Below are 18,373 nucleotides of genomic sequence, written 5' to 3'. Positions count from 1 at the left end.
AAACCGCCTTTAACCTTTTGCCTCTGGCCTGGGGTGATATTTCAGTTATTCGAGAGCAAAAGATAAAACATCTCATCCATATCTGAAATTGCCTTCATTTCAATTGAAGCCACTCTTTTGCCAGTGAATCCAAGCTGATCTCTAAACCAAACATCCCTTATTTTATTTTAAAGGGTTTTCATTCTTCCCCCTCTGTGGTTACCTCCAGAGCTTAGCGAAGTGTTGCTCAGTGACAGAGCAACTGCCTTGCACTCAGAAGGCCTGAGGTTCAAACTCGTGCACCTCCAGGGTGGGTTGCCAGTGTCCCCTGCCTGAAACCCTGGAGAGCTGCTGCCAGCCAGGGTAGGCAATACTGAGCTAGATGAACCAATATGCCTGACTCGGTGTAAGGAAGCTTCCTGTGTTCCTGTCCCTTGCTTAGTGATCAGAAACTCAGGTGTATAAGCCAGGCACCAAATGACTCCTCAAACCAAGGTTACAGTCGCCACAACGGAATATCTAGCTGCCATTTTTGAGCAAGACTGCTCTTAAGTTTTATTTTTCAAACGATGGACCGGCTGCGATGGAATCTTAGTTAAACATCTGGCTAGTTTGGATGATTACCTTGAGCTAGATTCTTCTTATAGAAGAAAAGTCACTTGATCCAGGGACAGTCCACATCTATTTTAGCCTATTCCTACCAGGGTTTGAAATTAGCAGGGAACCAGGTGCGTTTTGTGCCTAAAGGTTCTCCATTTGCGAGAATCTAAATACTGTAAGTCTGGGTGCCATTTTTTTTGTGCCGGGCTGACACTCAAGGATTACTGAAATGTATGTGCTTTGAAGCCTCGAAGTATATGTCAAGGATAGACAATATGTTAAGGAGTTTAAAGAGTAGAGTGTTTGAAAATGGAAGTATGGTACCAATATTTTCATTGTCAACGCCAAATTAAACATGTACAGTCGTACCTTGGAAGTCAAACTCCTTGTGAGTCGAACGTTTTGGCTCCTGAATGCTGCAAACCCAGAAGTGAGTGTCCCGGTTTGCGAACGTTCTTTGGAACCCGAACGTCTGACGCGGCTTCCGATTGGCCGCAGGAGCTTCCTGCAGCCAATCGGAAGCCACGCCTTGGTTTCCAAGTGTTTTGGATGTCAAATGGACTTCCAGAATGGATTCTGTTCGACTTCCGAGATACGACTGTATTAACAATTTCTGCTAAAAATGTGATATTAACAATCTGTCACCTATGTGAATTGTGTATTAATTCATGCTTATCAAAATAATAACTAAAAAGTGTTGCTGACCTGCCCCCAGTGGCAACTAGACATTCTGTTTTGGCGCCCACAACCCAGGCGCCAGAAGCCATTTGGCTTCTAGCTTTTCTATCCCAGTTTCTAACACTGATTCCTACTTCTTTTTCTTAATGGCGACACGGACCATTCATAACGTAGGAATATTCTTCACAACTATGAGCAGGTCAGTGGGGTGGGGTAAGTGAAGACAAGTTACAACAATTAACTATGGCAGTGGTTCCCAACAGGTGGTCCGGGGACCCCCAGGGGTCCGTGAGCTATGCCAGAGGGGTCCTCAAGATCCTATTAGAATAAAAAATATATTAAATATATTTCGTATGATAACAGATTTTTTGTTTTGGCCGCTTCCTGCATGAGCAGAGTCTAGCGCAAAATTAGATAGAGGCAGTAGTTCTGCTGTATGCCGCAAGGACTACAAGAAACTTGGAGATAAGGCAATGAAAAAGATCCTTCCATTTGCAACCACATATCGGTGTGAGCAAGCATTTTCTTCCATGTGTTTCATGAAAAACAAATATAGTAATCGGCTCGACATGCGGTCAGATTTCAGAGTGAAAGTTTCAAGTTTGGAACCTAATATTTCAGAAATAATGGACTCAAAGGACAGATTTAACTCATCTCATTAAGAACTGAAAACTAAAACTAACTGTATACTGATGGAGTACTCTGTTGTAACTGTAAAAAACGTATAAATATAAAATATAAAAAGACTCTTAATTTGGCTCTCACTTTTTAATTTTAGGATTAGGAATTAATGGGGGTCCTTGTCACAATAGCGGCTCGATGAGGGGTCCTCGAGAAAATTTTGTTGGGAACCCCTGAACTACGGTATATTAACATGGTTCACTGTTCCTGCTCAGGCTGCCCAGGAAAAGCATTTTGGTTCCTGAAATTCATTTTGATTGTGTAGATAAAAAAGAACTGATAGAATACTACAGGATGTGGTGTTAGTGTGGAGGAAACAGGCAAGATCCAAGGATCTGCTGGCATCCATCCAGATGGTGGAGGTGCCAGGTGCCATCCTAGTGCCCAGGCATCTTCACTTGGCCGCAAGTGGTTGAAAATTGTGCCTGGCTAATTTCAAACACTTTTAAGTGGTGACTAAGGTAGCAGGACCTGGCTCCTTTCTGGTTTTGACAGTACTACCTGTGTCAGCAGTAATGCCCCCCCCCCAGCACTCAACTGAGCCTGAGCATCTCTGTTGGCAGGGGGAGACTTTGGTCTTTCAAATTTCAGCGCCCTCCTGTGCCAGCCCAAAATTCAGCGTCCCCACCTCTCACCTTCCGTTCTGCTCAATTTGCGGCGTCATAGTTTTGGCGCCCAGTGTAACGGAACTGGTTGCTGTGCCCTAATCCACCTCTGCTGTTGGTCCACGCTGACTCCCCAGCTCCCCAGCCCTCAACTTAGCCTGCTTGGCAAAGGATGGAATGGCTTGCGCCTCCCCCCCCCCGCAAACTCTATTCTGCTTTGAAAGGAACTAGTCGCTTCTCTTTTGCAAAAAATGAGAACCCGTATGCTTTGGGAGACTTGGGCACTTCCAGGTTTCCCCCTCTCGCCTTATATATGGCAACTTAAATTGGATTACGATGGGATCAGCATGGAGTGAAATCTGAGATGAGGCAGATGGACTTGGGCAGACAAAGAGGCAGCTTTGGGTTACCGAGCTGCATGTCAGAGGTGAGGCTGCAGGAACTTTTCCAAATGGCGACTCCATTTGGGCAGTGGAGGCTGAGAATAAACATGGCCTTTGTCCGCCTCCTTTTATTAACCCATTAAGCATCTTAAAACATCAGGCTTCATCCTGTCACGGAAAGACTCATCTAAGATTTCCCTCCCTCCCCTCCCTCCCTCCGCTCTCCCTCTTTAAAGAGCTGCCTGTCTTGTAAACAGGAAGGTTAGTACTGTACTTCTAAACATCAAGGCAGATAGGTGCTGTGGAGCAGGGCTGAATTGATCCGAGGGAACCATATTTATTGCTGGGCTGTGGAATTAAGCTTGGATTCCATTTAAAGGGGAATCCATCTAATTTGCACTTCCTGGAACTTAATGGGAACCCCAAATACATCCTTTCAAATTTGCCTTATTCAGAATCCTGCAATGCAGTTTTCTGTGTGTACAAAAATGCATCTACTGAGGCAAAGTTTGCACATACTGGTGAAATCGACAGTCAAAAATTCTTTATATCAAAGTTACATATGCAAATGGCCAAATTGTATACTCGAATGAATTTGCACTGAATTCATGCTGCTGGATTTTCATGAGGACTCTTGGAAACAAAAATTGACATGGAAATGTGGAAAACGGAATTTAAAGATGGGGAAAATGTGGGAAACGGAAACTGACCCATCTCTAACCTAGAGGAGGGAAGCCTGGGGGTGGTTGGAATAGCACTCTTTCAAAACTTGAGGGGGTTCCCCACACGAGAACGTAAAGACGTGTTCTCTGCTCTTGTGAAGGACTGGGCTAGACCTAATGGATTTAAGCTACAAGAGGGCCAGTTTCAGTTGAACATTAGGAGGAAATCTCTAACTCTGGATTTCCTGCCTCAAGCAGGCAATTGAACTGGGTGACACCCCCCCCCCCAGCTGCAGGATTCTGTGTCCTGTGCTCTGCAGGTCACATACACATTTTTAGCATTCCCAGGTGCAAACCTTGAAACTTGGCTTTCCAGCTTCCTTGCAAGTTAGTCCCACGACAGACCCGAGTAACTCTTACCTGTGCATCTTACTCCGTTTATAGACAGCACTGAGCTAGAAGGACTAATGGGTGAGTCAATGATCACATAGCTTCCAGTGTTTGAAATTAGCCAGGGGCCAGGCACATTTTTGTGACTTACATGGGTCCAGTTGCGACCATGTGGAGATCTTTGGATGCCAGGTTGGCGACTGACGTCTCCAACTAGCTGGCCCCTCCAGCCTTCTTAAGCAGGTAAACCGAGCAGCTTATTTATTGCATTTATATCCCACCTTTTTCTCCAATGAGTACATGGTTCACCCCCCCTCCTCAGTTAATCCCTACAACGACCCTGTGAGGTAGGTTAAGGGGCTGTGACTGGCCCACAGTCACCCAGTAAGCTTCCTGACTGAGTTGAGATTTGAACCCTGATCTCCCAGGTCCTAGCCTGACACTCTCACCACTACACCGCACTGACTTCCTAGAGTACTTCTGCTGTGGGGCAGCTATATATATTAAGTAGGCAACAAAATATGGGGAAAGCAAAATGTCACTTAGAGAAGAATGTGAAATATTTTCCTTGAAGCTTGAATTTGTATAATTCTGGATTGTTCTATTTGATGTTTTAATGTGTTGCAAACCACTTTGAGATATTTTCTTTAAAATATAAAGGAGTATAGAAATGAAAATAGTAAATAAATAAATAAATAAATAAATAAATAAATAAATAAAATCTCCTTGGGAAAAAGGCGCCTAGAGACTCCGTTGTGTTGACTGTAACCTAGGCTTTAAGATGCCATTTGGCAATTAGCTTATATATCTGAGTTGCTAACACTGGACTGGGGCGCAGGTGGCACTGTGGGTTAAACCACAGAGCCTAGGGCTTGCCAATCAGAAGGTCGGCGGTTCGAATCCCCGCGACGGAGTGAGCTCCCGTTGCTTGGTCCCTGCTCCTGCCCACCTAGCAGTTCGAAAGCACATCAAATTGCAAGTAGATAAATAGGTACCGCTCCGGCGGGAAGGTAAACGGCGTTTCCGTGCGCTGCTCTGGTTCGCCAGAAGCGGCAGCGGCTTAGTCATGCTGGCCACATGACCCAGAAGCTGTCTGCGGACAAACGCTGGCTCCCTCGGCCTATAGAGCGAGATGAGCGCCGCAACCCCAGAGTCGGACACGACTGGACCCAATGGTCCCTTTACCTTTACCTTTAACACTGGACTAGCTTCCTATGTTGACATTTAAATTAGCTCTCCATTATGAACCATGAGGAATCTTTATCACTAAGAGAAGGGCCACAGCTTGATGGCTCCATCTTCAATCCATTGGCGTTTCCAACTAGGTTTGGGGAAGACCCTGCCTGAGATCTTAGGAGTACCACACTGCATAGCTGCCAAGTTATCCCTTTTTTACAGGGATTTTCCCTTATGCTGAATAGGCTTCCTCGTGAGAAAAGGGAAAACTTGGCAGCTATGCCACACTGTACTCCAATCACTGTGGTCAATGCTAAGCAAGATGGACCAGTGGTTTGACCCTCTTCACTGTTGGATTTTTTGAATAGTCAAGTTACTTTAGAGCCGGTCTAATGTAAATACTGTCTGTTTAAGAGAAACAGGTGCCGGTGTTTCTGTTAATTGCTCACAGGCGTGGGCTCTGCTTTTTGTATATAAGGCTCTGCCAGAAAGCCGTCTGTATCTCTTAGTTAGATCTTTTCAGTTTGATTCATTTCTTAGTAGATCACTCTCTCAGTTGTTCTCAGTTTAAGAGATTCCTTAGTTGAATCTTAGTATGATTTCTTAGTGCGAGTGCTAGTTTGCTGTTAATTCTTGGATAGTTTAATGGGAGTTATGTGGGAGTTTGTGGGAGGTTTGGAATGTGGGAGAAAGCATTTATCTTTAGTTTAAAGTCTCTTTAGAGTCAGTTTGCTTTTCAGTTAAAGAAACCCAACCATTTATATTTTCATCTGCATACTTTTACAAGTGTGCAGCTAGTAAGGGGTTTCATATAAGGGTAATTCCCTACGCTCTTGGTGGTGTTTTCTTAGCCAGGTCAACTTCTGACTGTGTATACTCTGCGTGAAGCGTACTTTAAAGGGCCGCTGTAAAACTAGGATATATGATTTAGGTTAAGCAGGTTTCAATATCCAGTTTTCTCCAATATTCTTATCATATATATATTATTTTCCAATATTCATAAGGCAGCTTCCTGGTGGGTGATCCCTGCCATAGCAGGAAGACTGTGTCTCTGTGGCCTTTGAGATGACCTCTCCTTCCCCTTCCCTCCTCTCTATGTTTCAGACTTGAGCCGTTCCACAGAACTCTCCTTTGCCATCGAGCCCAGTGACCACATAGCTGTGCAGGAGCAGCCGCTGGAGCTGTATTGCCAGGTGGAAGGGATCCAGCCCATCAGCATCACATGGCGCAAGAACGGGGTGCTGGTGGTGGACAGAGAGGACTCCTTCACACTCGCCAACGGCTCGCTGTACTTCTCCCACTTCCAGAAACTGAAGGGCGATGGGTCCTCGGACGAAGGCGAGTACGACTGCATGGCTCGGAATCGCTTTGGGATGGTGGTGAGCCGCAAAGCCAGGATTCAAGCAGCAAGTAAGTTGAGGAGGTTCCTCCGTCTTGCAAATCCCTTCCCTTGCCTTTGTTGACTGTTGGACATTAATAGATGTGAAAGTAGCTAAGCTGGCTGGAAGGCGTTGATGGAGCACAGGTTATAATAGCTAGAATTGGCTGGTTTTGAATGGTGATCAGATGATTTCTAAGTATTTGGGTGACAGTAAGCATGACAGTAAGCACACCTGTAGCTCCTTTTTCTTTCTCAAATATTGGAGGGGGGAATCCCATAGTTTGCAGTTAGGGCTGCAATGCAGAAGGAAAGGTCTACCCCCCCTTTTTTTAGTTTGCTGGATGAATTTTAAAAAATGGAAGAAAATGTACATTTAAATGTGTGTTTTTAAAGAAAGTATTTTATGTCAATACACATTTTTTGAAAATGTTTTTACAGTCGTACCTTGGAAGTCAAACGGAATCCGTTCCGGAAGTCTGTTCAACTTCCAAAACCTTCAGAAACCAAAGCGTGGCTTCTGAATGGCTGTAGGAAGCCCCGTTGGACGTTTGGCTTCCAAAAATAGTTCGCGAACTTGAACAGTCAATTCCGGGTTTGCTGCGTTCAGGAGCCAAAATGTTTCAAGAACTAAGGTACGACTGTATTGGTGAGAACTGTGTTGGAACATTGGGGAAGTACAAAGGTCTGCAGATGCTACATTCACAGATACATTTAAATCCCTTTGAGAATTGTAGCTTTGTGCAGGGTGGGGTGGGGGGAAGGAATAGGGTTTTCCTAGGAGCTCTCAGCATCCTTGACAAACTACAGCTCCCAGAATTCTTTGGAGTAAGCAACATCTTTTTAAAGAGATGGATACTGTTTTGTCTGTGTGGTGTGAATATGGCCTTAAATATGCCCCTCTGTGTTCAGATTTGCACATTAAACGCAGGAGGCAGGGATCCAGCCAGTTTTCTACTGCATTTCTCAATGATTGGATTCCTTGACTGTTCCTAAATGAAGGGATTCCCCCCCCTCTCTCCCCCTCCCACCCCCTTTAATATGTGTTGTATCTCTGGACTGAATGGGGTGGTAGTGGTGGTGAGAGAAACAGATCACAGTGGATTGCAGGAAAGCCACATGCTGTAATAAACATTGTCCAGCTACACAATGATCCCCCCTTTTTTTCTTTGTGGTGAAAGAGGGGAGCAGGGAGGGTGTGAGAAGCTGGGACTCTTACAAGGCTGGAATTCTGCCCTGGAAAAAGACCCTGGAGAAGTATGCCATTGGATGAGATCAGTATGAATGACCTGATCTTGATCTTGATTTGAATCAGGCTACTTGGAGAAGGCCAGGTTGGGTCAGGATCAAAGGGGTACTGGTCCAGGGCTGCAGGGAGCAGAAGACCCATTACTGTTTCTGCAGCTGGGTCCATGCAAGGTCCATATCCCCAATGTCCTAGAGCCACTACATCAGACTGAAAGGGAAGGGTTTTTTTAGTCCCAGTGCTCCAATGTATTTAGGAACACCAAAAACAAGAGGTGCTTCAATTTCAAGAGAATGGGGGTGCTCATTCTGTTATGTGCAGTGGAACTGCAACTAATCCAGAATGCAGCAGCTAGACTGGTGACTGGGAGTGACCACCGAGACCACATAACACTGGTCCTGAAAGACCTACATTGGCTCCTAGTATCTTTCTGAGCACAATTCAAAGTGTTGGTGCTGACCTTTAAAGCCCTAAACGGCCTCGCCCCAGTATACCTGAAGGAGCGTCTCCATCTCCATCGTTCAGCCCAGACACTGAGATCCAGCTCCAAGGGCCTTCTCGGTAGTGGTACCCGCCCTGTGGAACGCCCTCCCATCAGATATCAAGGAAATAAACAACTATCTGACTTTTAGAAGACATCTGAAGGCAACCCTGTTTAGGGAAGTTTTTCCATGTCTGATGTTTTATTCTGTTTTTAGTGTTCTGTTTGGAGCCGCCCAGAATGGCTGGGGAAACCCAGCCAGATGGGCGGGATATAAATAATAATAAAATTATTATTATTATTATTATTACTTCTACTACTTCATGGAAAACACACCTTTGGTCATTCCAAAAGAAGATACATACTAGAGAGCACTCCAAATGATTTCTCAAGTATGTGGACAGAAAATAGTACATCTCGCTGAAAGGCAAGACATGGAGATCTGCACTGATCATTGCAATGCATCCCTGATTGTTATTGTATAATTATAAGATTACTGTATAATCTTGGTAGGTTGTATTATCTTAGACGGATTCCGTACTCAAACACAGCCAGGTGCACTGCATGGGCTCTGGGACTGTAATCATGCAAGGTATGCTAAAAATTGACCTCCCTCTCTTACGCGATGGGGATAAGTTGCTTGCTGGCTTTTTCTATCCGCCTGCTGCAGGTAGCAGCATCACCCAGTTGTTTGCAGGAGGCTCAGGGGAAATTTATCCAAGGCGTTGCACTAATGGCGAATCCTGTTGAGCAATTTATCATCTTTAACTTGTCTTGCAAAACCGAGAAGGCTTGGGCTTTGTTACAGCCATCAAATCTCAGCACGTGGAAATCGTAAGGGGTCCCTAGCAATTGCTCAAGGACATCTTTGGAATAATTTTATGTTTGCATTGTAAGGATGTGGGAAGAGCCAGTGTCCCAGAGAGTCCAACATCGATGGCCAGCCAGATGCCTGTGGGAAACCCATAAGCAGGACCTGAATGCAAGAACTCTCTCCCCCACTCCAGAGGTTTTCAGCAACTGGTCTTCAGCAGCATTGCTGCCTCTTGTGGCTAGTAGCCATTCATTTATGTGTCCCAAAACTCCAGCATTCAGCTTCGTTGGATATCTATGAGTTTTAGCATTGTAAGAGATGGAGAACAACTTTTCTTTATCCACTTCCTTGTGCCATGTGTAATTTTATAAATTTCTTTCATGTCACCTTGTATCATCTTGCATGGTTCTCTAGATTCAATGTGCTCCATGTATAGTTTATCTCTCTGGGTGTTTTCTTCACGGCAGGCTTCAGGCTGTTGGCCAATCCTTTGCCGTCCCCAGGGTCAGGGTAGCTGAACCTGCCAATTCCAGTTTCTCAATCTTCTATTCTTAAGCTCTGCTTGCCACATTTCTGCACCAGTTTGCGATTTTCAAGAAGCCTTCATGACATTCACCAGCAGGTTAATGCAATTTTGCTGAATGGACACGTTTTTCCAAGCCACTTTTGCATAGCAGTAAAGTAGCAGCAACAGCAGCAAACAACATCATGGGGAAACCTGACACATTAAACAAGTTGTATCCAGAAACTAAAACTCAGCAAGGTGGATGCTAGACAGGCATCTCTCCGGAGGATGGTTCAAACCCAGAGAGTTATCAAGGAGAAAGGCCCCCTCTCCTAATTTGGAGAAGGGCTTCTATATATTATTTAGCCATCAGGCAGGGTAACCCAGAAGGTGGGGAACCGAACTGGCCCTTTGAATTCTCCTCAAGCCTTCCCACTGGCCCTGCATAATATCGGGAGTGTTTTTGCCTTGCTGGGACATGTCCTCTTGCTTCCCTGTATGCAGGATAGAGAAGGGGGTGTGACTGTGTGCAGAAACTAGCCTGCTGTGCAAAGCTGAAATTGACAGCTGTTGCTCTGCCCGCTTTCACCTCTGGCTCCACCTACCAGTGACATGCGGCCCTCGGAAGGTTGCCCAGAGTGGCATGTGGCCCTTGGGTTGGAAAGGGTAACCCTGCCACTGCAGTAGGCATTTCTGCCTTCCTGGCCGCCTACATCCCCAGATGTAGCATCTTGGCTTTTTAAAGGGAGGCTCCTTCTTTAAACTTGATTTTTAACAGTTGGCTTCGCAAAGGCGGGGTCAGGCAGCTTTGCCTAAGGACCGCTTGCGAAGTGGCTCGGATGAAGGCTGAACCTGGGAGCTTCCCTGGTTCCCAGCCTTGGCCGTGACGTCTGGAGCAGATGGCCTCTTGAATGCAGCTCAAAGACGGCCACCCTTTCCCCTCCGCCTATTGTCCCTCATTGTTCAGAGCTGAATGGGGCGCTGCTGAAAGCGAAAGTCTGCTTGCTTTGCGGAGCCTGGGAGATGCGGCCCAAGCGATGTGGATTCTCGAGAGGGATTGAAAAAGAGGCCTCCTTCCTCGCTGGGCTTGCATCCTTAAGAGGACTGGGAACTGTTCTCAGAGCACACACAACTGCCACCTTCTTTCACATCTACCTCTCAGATTTGTGGGTGGGGAGGATGTATGAGTGGGAGAGGACTCTCCCCCCCTCCTCTCTTTTCTTCTGCCACCTCCTTGCAATTTTCCTGCTTGGAGAGGGTGCTCAGCCACAGACAATTGGCCATTTTCATTCTTTGCTCTTTCCCAGGGCGTTGAATACTTGCACACTGCTAGATGTAGGCAGGAGGAGAGCCCTGTGTGAGCTCAAGTGCAGGCAGCTCCTTCCCCTCCTGCCTTGGGAGAAGGCGGCAGAACGGACAAAGCCCCGTCCCTGGTAAACAACTCCAGAGACAGGAATGGTCCCTGCCAGAAAGTTGCGGTGGGAAAGCAGCCGAGCTCTGCACTTGAGTTCCTTGCAGAGTGGACCGCCTCTCAAATGCCATATGGCTGGGGGGGGGGGAGAGGGCAAAGGCAAACCCGTTGGGGAAAAGTGCTGGAGCCCCTTCCCAGGGAGGAACAGCTACAGAGTTGTGGGGAGGTTAGTTTAGAAAGGCTTAGGTTGCCTTCTCCCCATTGGATGCTCTGCGACTCCCACTGGCCACCAGTCTCTGCCAATGATCAGGGATGGTGGGAATTATAGTCCTTTTTTTTTTTTTACGCCATTTTGGTGTAGTTCGGTGGCAGAGCATCTGCTTGGCATGCAGAAGGTCCCAGGTTCAATTCCCAACAGCTCCAGAAGGGCATCCTGTTTGAAACCCTGGGGAGCCTCTTCTAAAAGGTGTAGACCAGGGCTTTCCAAACTGTGTGTTGCAACATGTTAGTCTGCTGGCTGCAGCGTGTAGCTGTCTCCGCACTCCTCCTGGGTTCACTTAACCTCCAGTTTCCTAGTAAAACTGAATTAATGTGTCGCACAACATGAAAACTTTGGAAAGCTCTGGTGTAGACAGTACTGAACTAGAGGGACTAACGGTTTGACATAACTTTTGTTTAACATAGCTAGTACTGCAGGAGTAAGGGCAGTGCAGGAGGGGAAGAAGTGAAGCTCGCGGGAAGAACCCTAACACTCTTTCTTAGCTCCCTAAACTACGAATGCAGCCAGGCACCACAATTTAACACAATTGGGATTGTAGCATCAAATCCAGCAAAAGCAGAGGTTGTCTGGGTGCTTGTTCCTGGCTTGATAAAACTAGGGTTGCTTTATGCTTGGAATGTGTGTCCGAATTGACCATTAGTCTGGAGCCTAAAAGGTTTTTGCTGATCATCTTATGGCATCTCCCCTTCTCGGTTTGGGAGCGGCCGCTTGGCCTCTCGACTCTTTCCCCCCGCCCCCCCAATCCTTTCTGAAGAGGAGCCACAGCTAAATAAGCTGGCACCTCCTTGAGCTCTCGCTTGATTAACAGCAGCGCTTTGTCAAGGCCAAGATCAGGCCCCAGCCCCCTCCTCTGCTAGCGTCCCTTTGATGCCGCCTCTTGCGCCCACCACCCTCGCTGAGCTCAGTGGCTCGGCTTTCACAGGTCACAGGAAGGGAACAATGGAGGCAAGAGGCCTTGTTGGAAAGAAGGCAGAGGAGCAGCAAGTGGGATTTTGCTGCGAGGGAGGCTAGGCTCCAGAAAGGAAGCAAGGACCGCCTTCTGATGCACAGAGGGGGCAAAGGGCTGGTGGCCGCATCCAGGTGGCATGCAGAGGAGTGGTGGTGCTAAGTCCTGCCTCCACTGTCGGAGGCAACAATGCTTCTGATTGCCCTTTGTGGGGGGACGGCTGTTGTTTTTAGGCCCTTCTTTGGGGGCTTCACATTGAGGCATGTGGTTGACCTCTGTGATAACAGGTCTAAATGGTCCCCCTTTGGCCTGATCCAGCAGGTTCTTTTTATGTTCTTAATGCTCCCTGCCAAAGGAGGTGGGTTGGGGAATCTTTAGTCTTCCAGATATGGCTGGACTCCCAATTCCTATGGTCCTTGTGGTCAGGGATGGGGGGGGGGGGTGGGATCCAATGACACCTGGAGAGCATGTGATTACCTCCCCTGGTGCAGAGATTGCCGAGCTAGTTGGATCAGTGGCAGCATCCTTTGTTTGTAGGAGCTCAAAGCACCTGAGTCTCTGTGTTGTCAGTTTCTCCTTCCACTCAGCCTCTGCTCCTGCGGCCAGCAGTTCTTCCATGTCTTGGCAGTGGGTGGGGCTGGTTCATTCCGTCACCCCCAGTGCATAGTCTTGGCTGCTTTTGGAGCCTCTGAATGAGTTTTCTGGGAGACAACTTGCTTAATATTTTATTTTATTTCAAGATTCAAAGTTACACTTTGCCACTCAATGGTAATAATCCTATTCTGGAATACTAATGACTTCCTGCTCACCCATCCTCGGTATTTATAATCATGATTACACACAGTTGTGTTTTTAAATTCCATCGCATTCAGTTTCATCTTCTTTAACAGGTTTCTTAACTATGTTCTGCTATAAACTTCAAACCCCACTGTGGACTTTGCATATGAAAAGGTATTTTTAAATAGACGAGAAAAGGTTTCCAGTCCTTGAAAGATACTAAACTTGTGTCTCTTATCAGTGCCGTCAGTTTTGCCATCTCTGCGTATTCCATGATTTTCATCAGCCATTTTTCCTTGGAAGGGTATTCATTCCTCCTACTTCTGTGCATAGTGATTCCTTGCCGTTGTGGTTAAATAAGCATAAATACAGTTTATGCTTTCTTTTGAATTTCTTTGTCCAGAAAACTCCAGGTGCTAAGAAAGAGTGTTTATTTTTCTGAGCCCAATGCATTTCAGGGCACCAGCAGTGGGGTGGGCGGAAGGGAAGAAATCTTTTTGCAAAGGTACCAACCCTTTGCACCAGGGATACTACAGCAAGTCCCACAATATCTTCTGGTGTGTTAGAGAAGTGTTGCTAAAAGGTGGCCTTTGGGAACAGGCTGGGCTTACAGTGAGTTTCGTAGCTCTTGGGAATTCCCTCTCCCTCCTCTTTTTAACTGGCTGGGGGCTTCTGCCTATTTTTGTGCTTGGATTTTCTGCTCTGGAGATCAATTGGAGGGGGTGTGTGGACCTCACTCAGACCTCACATGGGCAAGGGAGGTTCTCTTACTCTCCTGTCTGCTTTAAAAGGAAACTCCCCCCCCCCTCCATGAGCAGAGCAAGCAGAGCCAGGGGTGGGGAGGGGAAGTTGACTGTGTGCTGGGCAGTCGGTAATTTGAGAAAGAGTGATTTAAGGCTTCCAGACATCCCGAGGCAGACCTAGCCGGATGTTGGGCCCAATCCCTGGCCATGGCGAGCATGAGGCCATCAACAAGAATCTCCAGGAGAAGCGGCAGAGCTCGGCGCTTCTGCCGCTGCCTGTCCATTCAGAGCTGGGCTGTGTGCATTTGAGCTCCTGCCATGGCAACAAGTTCATCTTCAGGCCAACGCGACGGTGGATGGCAGTGAGGGGTGTGAGCAAAGCAGTGTTATGAGGAGGCAGGCGGTGGAGGGTGTGTGTGTGTGTGTGTGTGTGTGTTTTCTAGCTGCCGGAGCGAGTGAGAGGACCATCCATCCCAGGAGACCCAGTGGAAGGCAAAATGCAATTATTGAGCCCGAGGTCCTCTTCTCCTCTTTCTGGTATGCTTTGCAATTGGCAAAGAGGCCCAGGGCCATCGTCTCAAGAGGCCATGGCTTTGCAGAAAAGCACGAACTTTGCCTGCAAGGGCAGGAGTGGGGAATCTAGCTTAGCCTGAGGGCCGCATTCCCCCAAGTGGAACTTTCCAGGGTCCGCAAGCCAGTGGGGGCTAGAGGTGAAGGTGGATGGGGCACCAGGTGTGCTTCTTACCTTGTGCAGTAGTTTGCAAAAGTCAGGAGTTTCTGCCACTTCCCTACCCAAAACACATTTCTCCAACTCTACCCAGCTTATTCATATATTTGAAGGGGCTATAGCAGGGGTCGATCAGGCCCACCTGGGTCCTAAATCCGGCCAGCACCACGAAGCTGGAACCCGCCATGAAGCCAAGACTCCCGGTGATGGCGACAAGAGGAAGAGGCTGATTGGCGGTGGCTCTGCCACTCAAATGCTGCACTTGGTTTACCTCAGCGGCGTTTGATTGGCAGAGATGTCCTCGCACCGCACTGAGGAAAACCAGGGGAGGCATTTTATTGGTAGAGCTGCCGCTGCTTGGCCACTTCCTCCCGTCGCCAGAAGAGCGGCTGCCACGTGGCCTCTTCCTCCCATTGCCGCTTCGCCTCTTCCTCCCGCCACCGCGGACAAGCTCACTCTGCCTACCCACGAGAAGCAGCAGCAGCGGTGGTGGTGGTGGCGGCAGCCCCTGGGAAGGTAAGCACAGCAGCTGGGGGCTGGGGAGGAGGACTACTTGCCCCTCTAGCCTCTTCTTCCAGCTTCCCGCCCCGGTGCCATTTCTCTGTCCCGCCGCAAGGTCTGAGGGACAGTGGACCGGCCCGCTGCTAAAAAAATTGCTGACCCCTGGGCTATAGCATTGCCGTTTAGGAACATAGGAAGTTGCCTTAAATTGACTCAGACAATTGGCCCATTTGGCTCAGTATTGTCTACACTGACTGGCAGCAGCTCTCTGGGGCTTCAGGGAGGGGGATGCCAGAGATTGGGCCTGGGACCTCCTGCATGTATTACTTCAGGCACAGAGATCTCACAGAGCGACTGTTCCCAGAGTGGTTCACCTGTCAATCCCTCTTCCTAGGGAGCTGTGGGTATTGTAGCTGTGTGAGGAGAGGGGGGGTGTATTAACAACACTCAGCACCCTTAACAAATCATGCTTCTCAGGATACTTCTCGAGATACTATATTCCTGCTACAAATATGTAGTGCGAATGGGGCCTTAGCTGTGTGATGCAGCTCCCTCACTCTGCCTCATGGGAAGGTGGGTGCCTGCCCTGTGCCCCTAAATACATGGGGATGACATCATGCTGGGGAGCAGCCAATCAAGGTTGTCTGGTGCACATTCCCAGGGATTAGAGGCCCTGCCTGCTTTGCGCAGTTTACATGTCCGTTGAGGGAACCAGCAGTGCCATCTTGTTGCCTCATAACTTGTGGGAAATCTCTTAAGGGGTGTGGGGAGGGAGCCCTAGAATTAAGGAGCATCTGCTAAGGGTTCAGCTATGTGGGTGCTTTCCTTTTTGAAAGATGGAAGCCCCTTGGCAAGCCCTTGGCGTTGTCTTACTTGGGTCTCATGCTGGATCTCACTGGACAAAGCGGGTCAGGAGTTTCAGGACCACGGAGAACTCCAGGGGAGCCTCTGTGCTCTGAGGAAAGCTGAGGAAGACTGAGCCTTTTAAACTACCTTACTCCTAAGCTCTGCTCCCCCATGTGGATAACTTCAACTTTTTAAAGGGCCAACTCTCACCTGAAGATGGGCTGGCCTCCTCTATTCCATAACCCACCACCTGGTAAGCTCCCTTTGCTGCTTGGTCAATGAGGTCCTGTGGAAGGTGAAGGTGTCCAAGACAACCTGAACTATGAGAGTTTTTTTCTAGGAGCTCAGGAGTGTAATGCTCCATGATCCTCTTGATCTCCACCAGCAAGCCCAAAGCTTTGAACCTGGCCTTGGACTCTGAAGTCTTGCTTGCTGCTGGGTTCTGAAATCATGAGAGGCCAGCAGCTGCAATGCAGCAGAAAGATGGAAATACAGTATATTTCAAGAAACAAAGCCATCTAAGAGAGGGCCTTGAACTTAGGATAGCTCAGTCAGTAGAGCACGAGACTCTTACTCTTAGGGTCATGGGTTCGAGCCCCACGTTGGGCAAAAGATTCCTGCATGGCAGGGGGCTGGACTAGATGACCCTTGTGGTCCCTTCCAGCTCTACAGTTCTATGATTCTCCGATTCTCTGGTAGTGGTCAACAGTCTTCCTCATAGAAATAAGGTATGTACCAGCATCAACACAGTTTTGGTCCTTGCCCGGGGGGGGGGGATTCTGCTCACTGTGGCTTTTGCTGGCTATTGATATCTGTCGCTGTAGAACTTTTAAGGATTATCTTTGGATTGTTGATTGATGGTTGTTTGTTGTATTTTGGTGACTTTTGATCGCATTTGAGGGTTTTATATTGTGTTTGCTGTACATTGCCACGTGGCGCCCACATAACAGATGGGATATAAATATTTTAATAGAGCAAATAATGAGAAATCCACACATACATTTTTTCCTGCAAGGTTTTGTGTTTAGAATTTTTATTTATTTATTTAACGATCCGGCAGCAGTATGTCAACGAAAACTCTGGCACAAAATTGCTGCAAAGTTTGGCTCCTTGCCAGGGATGATAATGGCCCGGGTGCTGGATTTAGCAGACAAATAACACTTTCTTAACCACTGCCGCATAATTATGAGACACTCTTTTAATGCAGCTCTTTCTCTCCAACCCGCCCCCCCGCCTTCGGCAAGGCCACCCCCCTCCCACCAAGAGCTGCCGAGTGAGCTGGGTGGTGGTGTTTTAAGGAAAACAAGAGTGACGTTTTGACAGCGTGACTCCAGGTACTTTTGGCAAATGTAAAATACTTCATTTAAATCTAATTTAGACAAACCAGTCCACTTACAGTTGAAAAAAAGGAAGGAGGATAGCTTAATGGTGGCTTTTTATTTTTATTGTGAAGTCTTAAGTGGTTCCCAGTTCCTGAAAGCTCATTGCCGTCGTCTCCCACCTCCCCAAAAGGAAATTAGTTTGGATGAGGCTGGAATACTCCATTATAGGACCAAGGTTGTTCACTACTAACTGTGTCTAACAAGCAGTTTGCAAAACATTTTTGTTCCTCCTAAAGCAGCCTTCCCCATCTTGGTGCCCCTGCAGATGTTGTTGGACTACAACTCCCAGCAGCCCCAGTGAGCATGGCAACATCTGCAAGGGCACCAGGCTAAAGAAGGTTGTCCGAAAGCTTGGGCTGGTTTTCAGACATCACTTGAGATGTCTCCTTTATTTGGGCCACAACTCACCTTCCCGCTGTGGGGATTCGAACTGCCAACCTTCTGATCGGCAAGCCCAAGAGGCTCAGTGGTTTAGACCACAGCACCACCCAAGTCCCAGTTGTGGCTAGTAGCCACTGATGGCTTTGTACTCCATGAATTTGTCCAATCCTTTTTTTAAATCCATCCAAATCTACCACTGCTTCTATGTGCTCTACGAAGAAGTCCTTTCTGTTATCTGCCTTGAATATTCCAACATGTGGTTTCATGGAAATTCTTCTTCTTCTTCTTCTTCTTCTTCTTCTTCTTCTTCTTCTTCTTCTTCTTCTTCTTCTTCTTCTTCTTCTTCTTCTTCTTCCCACCCTGAGCCCGGTTTTGACTGGGGAGGGCGGGGTATAAATAAAATTTTATTATTTATTTATTATTATTTATTATTATTATTATTATTATTATTATTATTATTATTATTATTATTCTTTTCGAAGAAGAAGAACCCAACAACTTGCAGAAAACATTTTGAATAGCAGAATATTGGTTATGCGAACCCACTGGAAGTTTGTTTAAAAATTGCATACTCCCCTCCCTGCATTAAAAATCTGCTTACCACCCACAGCTTCTAGTTCTCACAGAATTAAAGATTTTCAAATGTCTTTCATCCATTGTTGGCTACCTCTCCCTCCCACCCTCCCTCCTTCCTTCCTGCCATCTTCTTTCAGGGCTTCCACTTGGGGAGGGGGGGAAGCACCAGGAAGCAGATGTCCAAAAAGAGCATTTTTTTTCTTTCCTTCTTTTTTTCTCCTCCCC

At 47.2% G+C, this 18,373-nt stretch overlaps 1 protein-coding gene across 1 annotated transcript in view; it reads left to right on the top strand.

The window, feature by feature from the left end:
• Positions 1-18,373, top strand: part of IGDCC3 (immunoglobulin superfamily DCC subclass member 3) — a 108,109-nt gene that overhangs the window by 15,596 nt on the left and 74,140 nt on the right. Inside the window, exon 5 of the mRNA XM_088657250.1 lies at positions 6,259-6,564. Coding sequence (XP_088513376.1) covers positions 6,259-6,564 — 306 coding nt within the window. The remainder of the gene's footprint in view (positions 1-6,258; positions 6,565-18,373) is intronic.

The sequence above is a fragment of the Zootoca vivipara genome, chromosome 13, assembly GCF_965207765.1.
Source record: "Zootoca vivipara chromosome 13, rZooViv2.hap1.1, whole genome shotgun sequence".
Lineage (NCBI taxonomy): Eukaryota > Metazoa > Chordata > Lepidosauria > Squamata > Lacertidae > Zootoca > Zootoca vivipara.
The sequence above is the reverse complement of the archived record's forward strand: the minus strand, read 5'-3'. Positions and strand labels throughout refer to the sequence as shown.